Here is a 9,921-nt window from a genome sequence, read left to right as displayed (position 1 = left end):
CTCAGGTAGCTGAAAACTTAGTCTCCATGAAAATCAGTCTAGAAGATCTGGCCCTCTAGCTGGAGATGTTTTGAATCATCTTACAGGACGATGATACTCTAGGGCAAGTATCTCCAATATTCTCAGGGGCCAGCAGGGTGCTGCAGATGAGAGAACCAGCCAGTGACATCTGCATGTCCCACACGTTGTCTCGAGTGGAGAGTTGCTACAGAGTTCTGGCAGATTGTAAGCCCGTGGGAATATAAATGTGTTGTCAAATCTTGACATTTTTCATTAGGATCCAGAAATGGAGCTCTATCTGGAAACCTCCCCATTTAAAAATGTTGGTAATTAATTAAAAACAAAACAAGACAATAGTCACAACTCCATGGCCTATAGAACATGGTTAGAGGGCGGTCGGTCGTTCAGCAAACTCTGCCCTGTGATGGACATTTGAGCGAGGGGAGCAGACTGGCTAGAGCTATAAGGGTACATGTTGAGAGGTACCAAGCGGTCAAGTTGACTTGATTTTGGCCCTGTATTTGGAATGAAGGGTGGACCCCAAAGGACTGACAAGTTTGAACTTAGGTAATAAGGAGGCAGGCTAGCAAGGGGGTGGTGAGGAGGGAAACATGAGCTTTGAATTCAGAGACTTGGGTTCAAACCTTGCTCCCCCACTTAGCAGGTGTACCAGTAAGTTGCTTCACCGGAGTCTAGGTTTCCTATCCCTGAAATGGAGAATAAATCCTAACAGGGTCATGAGAATTAAACTACATTTAGACATAAGAAAATGTCTGCCACCTGGTAGGGGCCTAGTTTGTCCACTTCCTTTCAAAGGCTTGAGAGTGAGGAAGAGATTTGATAACAGCAGTCGCTTCTGGAAGGATGGCCACATGGCTGTTTGGGCACTGGAGACAGAACGACCGGCTAGGTGTCAGGCAGTGTGACCAATTTGAGAGGACGGGTAATCACATCCATGTGGCCTTGGAGCCAAGCCCATCCCTGGTGACAAGACCGTAAAAGTTGACCTCCTGGCTCCTCTGCGGGTAAGGTGATAGACAGGGTGCAGCACATAATGCCAAGAAAAGCTTGGCTGTGCCACCTGTCCTGTCTGCTTCCCACCCTATCCTCGGCATCCTTAGGGCAGCTGAGAGAGGCAGGGCCCAGCCCCGTCGGTGCTGATCCAGGGCCTCGGGCACAGGCAGGCCTTGACCTCTGCTGGGTCCCACAGGCAGCTCTCCTCTATCTTTCCTAGCCGGGGAGTCTTCTGCAGAGTTCTCAACAGTGTTCTGAGCTGCTTAGCAAACTCATCTTCAGAAGACACTTGTTTTGAAAGCTTAGGAGGTTTACGTTTCCAAGTCAAAATGCCCCAAAGCACGGTCCTTGCGAAGAACTAACAGAATTAAAAAAAAAAAAAATGAATATGAGACTCGCCCCTCAGGAACCGTTAGAAGAGACAGGTTTACCCACTAATTATAACTAAACCGTCATTGCCAGTCAACATCACCAGCTTTCCAAAAGTTTCTTCAGGTGAAAATGATTTTTCCTGTGCATCAGAATCACCTGGAGGGCTTGTGGGCCCCCCCCCCCCCCCCCCCCCCCCCCAAGTCTGTGAATCAGGTCTGGGGTGGGGACTGCATTTCTAACACTTTCTGGGGTGATGCTGAGGCTCCTGGTCAGGGACGCTGTGTTCAGCGCCACTTCTGTGATGGATCTGCTTGTATGTATTTAGTTCACAGAGCTGGCGAGTGATCCAGAGTGCATGGGATCCTATTTCCCTCATGAGTAAACAGAAGCTAAGGTTAAGTGGCAGAAATAGGGTCAAACGATGCCTACAAATCTGAAAGCCACAAGCTTCACTGCAAGCCAAGAAATGGAAAAGGTGGAGGCGGTTCATTTTTAACAGGGAACCAGCTAAGGGCTTTAAAGTTTACTAGATGGACACTAACCAGTGATAGAACCACGACTCTCAAGTTTTCTTGGATATTATTCAAGGCTTGCAGTACCAAGTGTTTGCCAAGGGCCAGCAGCACGAGCATCACCTAGAACGTGAGAAACAGGCACAGGCCCCACCCCAGGACTTCCGGGTCAGAATGTGCAATCTTTCCAAGATCCCCGGATGCTGCTGCTGCTGCTGCAAACGCAGGTTAGAGGAACATGGACAGAACGTTCTGCCCTCACCTGACGACAGGCCTCAGTAATGGTCCAGGGGAGGAGAGGGACTGTCTGCCCACGTCTAGTGTTACCTACTAGCTTCAGGGGGTGGGCAGCTCTAAGTTACGTTCACCAATCTTCCCCCCCCACCCCCTCCACCACCAGACTAATCATGTGTGGGCATGCGCACAGCATGCAACAGAGGCCAAAGGTTGTCCTTCACAGGCCTGGAGGCTACCATTCAGTTGAGGCTTTGGAGTAAGAGTATCAAATGATTTTATTACAAAACTTAAGCCATTCATTGATCATTCAACTTTTCTAAAAAACATAAACATGAGAATAAAATAAACACACCCAAGACTCACTAGCTTTTGCAGGATAGGAAAAAGCCCTGGACAGAGAGCCTGCAAATGTTTTTCCTTTTACCGGATATCCGTACTTCCTCACACATTCTAGGGTCCCATGTTTTGTCACCTCTTATGAGGAAAGGAAACCGAAGCTACAAGATTCATGTACAAGAGGGTCACGACAACTTTAGAGCTATTTGATGCTAATGCTTACATGTTCTAGTTGACAAATAAGCACTGTCTAACACCCACTCCATGCTAACCTTTACTGTCATTCTTTGAAATTGCATTTTGGGACTGGTTATCTTCATTCTCTGTAGCTCCAGCCCCTCTAGGATCCCAAACACAAACCCTAAAATCCACACGCAGTCTCCAAGTTCAAGTATAAAGGTTTGTTTCAGGACAACCCCAGGCTGACGTAGTGTTTCTTTATAACTCTGTAGTGTCTTCTGGATGCCATCCCCTTCGACAGGCTGACCGGATGGCAGCACAATGAGGGGGCACACAAGGTCAACTTTGCTACTGCCTGTTCAATCTGCATGCTACCCCACAGTCCAGGCTGAATGCTGAAATCAGTGACGACCTCGGCCTGTCTTCATTCTGAAGGTGTACTCTTAAGTAACCGAATCCATTTCTTCACAGTTAATTTAATGGAGCTTCCAAAAAGCGTCAGACATACTCTAAAAAGAAAAGAGAATCGGATCAAAATGCCTCTTGATGAGAGACTACATTTATGTTCCTAAAGAAATTTACAATTAAACTAGGAAGACTGGAAATGAATGTTTTGCATTCCGTAACGGAATTGAGGTGTTCTCCCAATACTGGCACAAATAGACAACCTCCCCTTCTTGAGTCAGTGCCCTACACGAGCGTCCCGCTCTTGCTTTGTTCACTCACTGATGCTTTCCTATCAAAAATGACAGACATCTTCATGAACCTTGAAAAGAGCACACCAAAGTGGAATGAGGGTAAAGGGCACACCCCAATGGTAACTAACAACGGCTAAGTGAGGATCCGCTACTTACTTGCTATCACTGCTCATATTCACTAATGGCTCAAAGCCTGTAAAAAGCATTGTTTTGTGCATCTACAGCTGACTTTTAAGATTAAAGTAAATCCCAAGTGTAATAAAAAGAGGTATGCATAACAGAAGTGTCCCATGGTAACGGATAGTGGTAAACTCAAATCTCTAAATACAAGGAAATCCAGCAGGGCTAAAAGCGGACTGTGTGCACCATTTAGGATGCCATTTTAGAACGCATTGTTCGATTGTATATTCAAATTGCAAACCCAAGTTTAACTCATGTCCATTACTCATTTACACATGATCTTAGCCAAAAGGCCGAGAAGCGATTAGGAGCGAGGTCCATTTTCATTTTCAGAAAAACAGGACTTTCATTTGAATTTCTCTTGTGCACAACAATCATCCCGGTTGGTTTCTACTGAAGTATCTATTCACAGCCTACATGTTTAGCTCTGGTGGCACACAACTTCATACTCGCTAACACAAGAGGACACTACTAATTCGTTCTCAGTAACAAACGACTCCTAAACAGCAGCGGAAGTCTATCTGCACTAAATGCTTTTCTGAAGGTATAAAGAAGATGATCCCCAATGGTGGCTTACCCCTTTTCTATCCATTTTATATATTTATAAGCCAGAGATGAAGGCTCCTGGACAAAAGACAGGATACCGGACCTTAGGAAGCATCCTGGGATGGAGCTGGGGGGTCCTGGCTCTCAGGCTCTGGAGGGGGCGCTGGCACAGCTTCTTTTTTCTTGGCCGCCAGGAACTCATGAATTGCTCTTTCTATCTGTGGTCTGAAGATGTGGTTTAGTTTGGGATCCACCACTTGAGAAATGATTCTGTCCACTCCAGCTTCCAACATCCCTGACCTTGCGGAGACAAAGAGATCATTCTCTGAAGGTCCACGCGCCCTTTCCCCAGCCTCCCCTCGTGTTTGCACCGTGCGTACCTGACCTGTACCTGTAGTACGATATCAAAACTGGGAAAATGACACGAAGACAATACGACCTTATTCAGATTTCACAGGTGTGGCTGTACCCTGCACAGGTAGCTCTGTGCCATTTTAGCCACATGAGTAGCTTCAGGGAGCCACCACAACGAAGCTCTTACCTACGCCACCACAGCACCCCCTGTGCCAGCTAGCCCCTGCAAGTCACACTCACCTCCTCCCCGTCCACCCCCAAGCCCTTGGCAACTACTGATCTCCTGTCCATCACTGTAATTGTTCATTTATCAGAGTTACATATGTGGAATCGGCACCATGCATCTGTTTGTTACTGGCTTTTCTCACTCAGCATAATTTCCTGCTGTTTCTAAAGAGGTGGGCTTCATAAGCTTTTAGATATTCCAGGAGAGTTCAGTAGACGAAGACCTGAACACAAGTGTTAGTATTAAGAACAAGAAAAGGGGAGGAGATTAGAAGAAGCTTATCTTAGGACACCAGATTCCAGGACCCACCTCCACTTTTATGCCCAGTGACACTACGAAGTCACTTGGATGACCTAGCAGTAGCGCTTTATTAACTGAAGTTCAGTTTGTTTGAAGGACACGCTTTAATAGGACTCTACGCCTTCCTAAAAGCTGCCATCACACTTTAGAGGAGCCATGTGGACTCAAAGACTTTGTAGAACTCCCCTTCACTTGGGAGACCAAAGATCCAGCTCCTCCTGCCCAAGATCCGAATGCCGATCCTTGGTGTAAAACTCCCATGTATGTGCCAACTACACTGAAAACTCTGAGCAGCAGCGAATATGTTCTGCAACCTGGAATATATTTCAGAGCACCCAGGAAAGTTTACACAGGAGGCCTATGGAGGTTGGATAAACTAGCAAGAATGTCAGTTGAGTGCTTTGCTCATTTGAACTTGAATAAAAGGGAGGACTGTTGGACTCGTGTGTGGGGTTTGCTGGAAAGTGCCATGCACCTTGACCAAAAAAATGACTCGCATCAGCTTTCCGCTTTCCTGTGTATCATACTGGTGATTACTGCCTTTTCACTCCTAATTCTAGTTACTTACTGAACCACACTCTGCCTCAGACCATTTCGCAACTGGTTTTTGTTCATTGTAGGATTCCATTCCTGCTTGTCCAGATGTGTTGACACAAAATTATCCACTTTCTGCCTCAGGTTTTGGTAAGCTGGCTAAAACATTAAAAAGAAGACGCAAGGTAAGAAGTTATATGCACCAAAGTTTTAGAAATCAGTCACTCAAGAATACTGCTTTCCACAGAAACGTAGAATTTTCAAGTCCTTGAAGACACTTCTACTGTGACTATGAAGATCACCGTGCAGCACAGTAGAGTGGGAATTAATGCCCGACACAAGCGCTTACTTTATGGTGGCCAGGCACAAGGCCAGATGCTTTATCATCCCATTTACTTTTCAAGTAACTGTACAGGGAGATTTTATTAGCTCTCTCCTGCCCCCATTTTAGAGATTAGAAACTTACACTTAGAAAAAGTAAACAGCTTGCCCACTTAGCTAAAATGTGGCACAAGCCAAGGGCAGACCCAGTCTGTTTCTGAATCAAAGGAACCGAGTTCCAGCCTGGCACCGTCACTAACTAGCTGTCTGACTTTCAACAAGTCACCAATCTTTCAGTCTCAGTTATTTCCATTTGTAAAACTGAAAAGCTGCCGCCCTGCTTACCTCGCAGAGTATCCTTAGCAACAATGAAGGGGTCAGGAAAGCCCTCTGCATAAAATGAAGGGTCACCAAAACCTCAGCACAATGAGAGAATGCAGACGCAAGTCAGAGCCTATGGAACACTGGGAAAGGCTGAAGGGAAGCATGGCTGAGGTCCGAACATGGAGCTTGAGACACTTACTGGTCTTAAATGTTCTCGACACAGCGAGGGTCAGAACAAAATGAGAAGGAACTTGGTGAACACAAAGAACATATGTTCTCAGCCTCTGAGACCTTCTGGTATGCTCAGCTACTCTTCTTTAAACCAGGTATGATAGATACAGTGTGCATTGCTGTTTAGTATCACCGCTGTCCCCTTCTGCCATGGGCAGAGGATGCTTACCTACCCCAATGATGCTGAGTTTTGGCCATGTCATACGGTCTGGTCATTGGAGTGCTAGGGACAAGTGACCTGAAATGTGGTTGTGTCTGGCTTGGTTCTTGTGCTCTGGTGACCCTCTATGAGGGCATGTCCTGGGATCTAAGATGAGTTCATGTGTCGCCGAGCTAAACCGAAGCCCAGCTGAAGACTACTTGGATGAGCTGAACTTTAGCTGACCTGCAGCCCTATCAACATAAGAATGAATGCCTGTCACAAATCACTGTGATTTGGTTTATTATGCAGTGTTACTGTATCCAAAGTTTGCTAGCAGTCGGGTAAGTGAAATCGACAAAAGAATGAGTAGGCTTCAGCCTACTCGTGGACTCCCAAACACCCATGTACTATCTACTCCTTCTTCCTCTCCTCACGAGGGTCGGGCAGAGGGTGCCACGTTCTCCTGGCCCAAGGGTGGTGCCTGACCCATGCTAAGACAATGCTGATGTTTCCTGCAATTTCTTTGAATAGGAATTGAGAATCCCTTTCTAGAGGAAGAAGACATAAGATGTAATCAAAATACTAGCAGCCAAATGGATGACTCTGCTCTACGGTGACAGTAAAACAGTTATAAAGAGCAGAGACGAAGGCCCTCGTGGAGCATCCCTGGTTCCAAATGCATCCCTACTCTTCTGGCAGTTTGCGCCTTGGGTCCTTTCTTGGGTCAACAGATTCACCTCTTTGCTTAAAGGAACTAGAAACTTGAACTACGCATCCTGTTTCACTTTCTACTATTCAAAATAACTCACCTGGTTTGAAATGACAATTACTGTGTATTGAAAAAAAGACAAAGGACAGCAAACGTCACCACCAAACCTGAACAGATCTTGACACTACAGAATAATCCCTTCAGTTCTTGAAGCGAAAGGAAAGAATGCGCCTGCCATTACATTTTATTGTATTAATCTGCCCCTAGCTTGACTGACTCCCGTATCAATTCTGTTTATTTATATTTTGGTGCACGACAAAGTAATCATCAGTATACTCCTGAATATTTCAGCAGTCTGGGAAGGGGCCTAAGGATATACGTTTCTAACAAGTTCTCAGGTGACGTTGATGCAGCTGATCCACCGGCCACACTGAGAACCTTGGGGCTAAAGCAACAGAGGACTCAACAGGTGCCTAAAAACACGCTATCTTCCAGAATTAAAACCACCCTATAACTACCAGAAGGAGCATCTAAGGTGTTGGTGGGAAAGGCTCCAACTCTCCTTCCCCAACAGCTTTGTAATACTCTTATTTTCTTTTTTCCAGAGAGAGGGAGAGAGAGAGAGAAAGGAGAGAGAGAGAGGAGAGAGAGAGAGAGAGGATGAGAGAGAGAGAGAGAGAGAGAGAGAGAGAGGAGAGAGAGAGAGAGAAAGGAGAGAGAGAGGGAGAGAAAGGAGGGGGGGAGAGAGGGGGGAGAGAGAGGGGGGGGAAGGGGGGGGAGAGAGAGAGAGGGAGAGAGAGAGGTGGGGGGAGACAGAGCACGCTCGTGCATGGGGGTAGGTGGACAGAGAGGAGAGAGAGTCCCAAGAAGGCTCCGTGCCTTCAGCACAGAGCCAGACTTAGGGCTGGATCCATGAACTCTGAGATCAAGAGACCTGAGCCGAGATCAAGAGTTGGACACTTTACCAACTGAGCCACCCGGGTGTCCCTCTTTCTTTCTCTTTTTTTTCTTTTAAATAACTTGCATATTACATTGACTTAGCCACACAAAACCTAACAGAACATAGGAAATGTGAGTGGAGAACCTGTGATGGGAGAACACCCAGGGTCCTGGGAAAGGTAAAAGCTTAACTGGTATTATCTGAGACCTTTAAATAAGTAAAATTAAGCACTAAATATTAAGCGCTTCTAACACCACTTACTCTCTATATTATCTGGTCTACGGGTCAGTTTTCTACCCTGGGGTACAAGCTTTGAGGACTGGTGGTGACTGACTTGTTCCTATACCCACACAGCCTACCATGCTGTAGGCCAATAAACGTTCAATGAATAAATGGACTGTGTCTTTCCCTATCTTTAAGTTGTAACTTTAAGTTCACAATCTTCCTGTTAGTTAGGTAGGCAGGTTTTCTCAAAGAGAAATCACTTCCTTCGAGGAGCTGTCCAGTAACAGAGCCTCCTAAACCTACCACCATGGTCTTGTTAGAGAAGCTTCTGAAAAGGGAGAAAACGAACATTCCAGCACCTACTATACGTCTGACACAACCCACGTGACTTCACTGAATCCCCACGACTTTGGCAAATAACATGTAATAGCATTTTACTAGGTTGACCGATGGCATTAGGATCTAAAAAAGGCACCAAATCCCCTTCAGTCCACCACAAGGATGCCAGTTCTGCACCAACGTACCTAATCCAAGCCTGCAAATTGCTGAGCTGGAGAGAAGGAAGAAACAAATAGCTACAGCGTTCTGGTGACTGTGCATTCAAACCGTTCTTGCTTACTCACCTGGCTTTCTCCAACATTAACACACAGAGGTTTGTTACTGAGGGGCTCAAAGAAGTCTCACCTTGGGAAAGATCGGATCTAGGCTCTGAAACCAGAACCGAATCCCCAAGTCCGGAGAAACAACCGGACTGCACACAGCTGAGGGCGATGGGGCTGGGAGCCCAACCCACGTGTGTACCACTCAGAAAGCCTCCTGTGCTGCCCCAAGCGGTCTAGTGCCTCACTGCTGAGATTTTTAAAAATACCTTTTGTTAGAAAAGCCAAGCTGCAAGCTTGCCATCCTCACGCCCAGCCCGACCCCGTCGGCCAGGCGGCCTCGGCTACCTTGGTGTCCACGTCGGCCAGGCAGTCCCGGCGGAAGCTGTCAAACAAGCCCCGGCTCTTGAGCTGCTCCACGATGAGTGCGATGAGCTGCGGGTCCCCGGGAGGCAGTGAGGCGGGGTTGATGGGGCCGCCGCTCCCACCTGCCCCCGCCGCCCCTGTCGCTGCCCCCGCCGAGGCCTGGCCCGCTCCGCCGCCGCCCACCGAGCCCGTGCCGCCGCCGCCGCCGTCTGCCATGGCTGCGCCCGGGGCCCACAGAGGAGACCGAACACAACTTCTCAGGGACGGAGGGCCTGAGTCGTGTAGAGGCGGCAGAAGCGCCCAAGAAGGAGGCGGCGGAGGGGGAGGACAAAGGGGAGGCGGCGGGTGGACAGGAAGAGGAGAGGAGGGAGAGGGCGGCGGCGGCGGGGGGAGCCGGCTCTGAGGCAGCGGAGGTGGTGGTAGAAGCGGGAGAAACGACCCGCTCCATCCCGGGCGCTCTGCCGATGACGTCACCACTGGCCTTTGCATTGTGGGACGGGAAGTTTTCGGCAGTCACCTCCTCCTTTCTTATAGGCAGAGGTCTAGCCGACAGAAACTACAACTCCCGGCAGGCT

At 47.8% G+C, this 9,921-nt stretch overlaps 1 protein-coding gene across 1 annotated transcript; it reads right to left on the bottom strand.

The window, feature by feature from the left end:
• Positions 1-2,392: 2,392 nt before the first annotated feature.
• BOD1 (biorientation of chromosomes in cell division 1) lies at positions 2,393-9,801 on the bottom strand. The gene is made up of 4 exons (XM_030327462.1): positions 9,329-9,801; positions 5,524-5,648; positions 4,179-4,375; positions 2,393-3,160 (listed from the first exon to the last, which is right to left on the bottom strand). Exons 1-3 carry the CDS (start codon positions 9,560-9,562, stop codon positions 4,180-4,182), a joined length of 555 nt encoding a protein of 184 aa, XP_030183322.1. The 5' UTR covers positions 9,563-9,801; the 3' UTR covers positions 2,393-3,160; position 4,179.
• Positions 9,802-9,921: the final 120 nt, after the last annotated feature.

Source organism: Lynx canadensis, chromosome A1 (assembly GCF_007474595.2).
Source record: "Lynx canadensis isolate LIC74 chromosome A1, mLynCan4.pri.v2, whole genome shotgun sequence".
NCBI classification, from domain to species: domain Eukaryota; kingdom Metazoa; phylum Chordata; class Mammalia; order Carnivora; family Felidae; genus Lynx; species Lynx canadensis.
This window is presented reverse-complemented; position numbering and strand designations above follow the sequence as displayed.

Bases quoted from the DNA above. Each gene is read 5' to 3' on its own strand.
- BOD1 (XM_030327462.1), bottom strand. From the start codon at position 9,562: ATGGCAGACGGCGGCGGCGGCGGCACGGGCTCGGTGGGCGGCGGCGGA. The intron at 5,649-9,328 runs GTAGCCGAGGCC...TTAATGTTTTAG, and splicing joins TGGCCGACGTGGACACCAAG to CCAGCTTACCAAAACCTGAG. The intron at 4,376-5,523 runs GTAAGTAACTAG...TGTCTCCGCAAG, and splicing joins CTGAGGCAGAGTGTGGTTCA to GTCAGGGATGTTGGAAGCTG.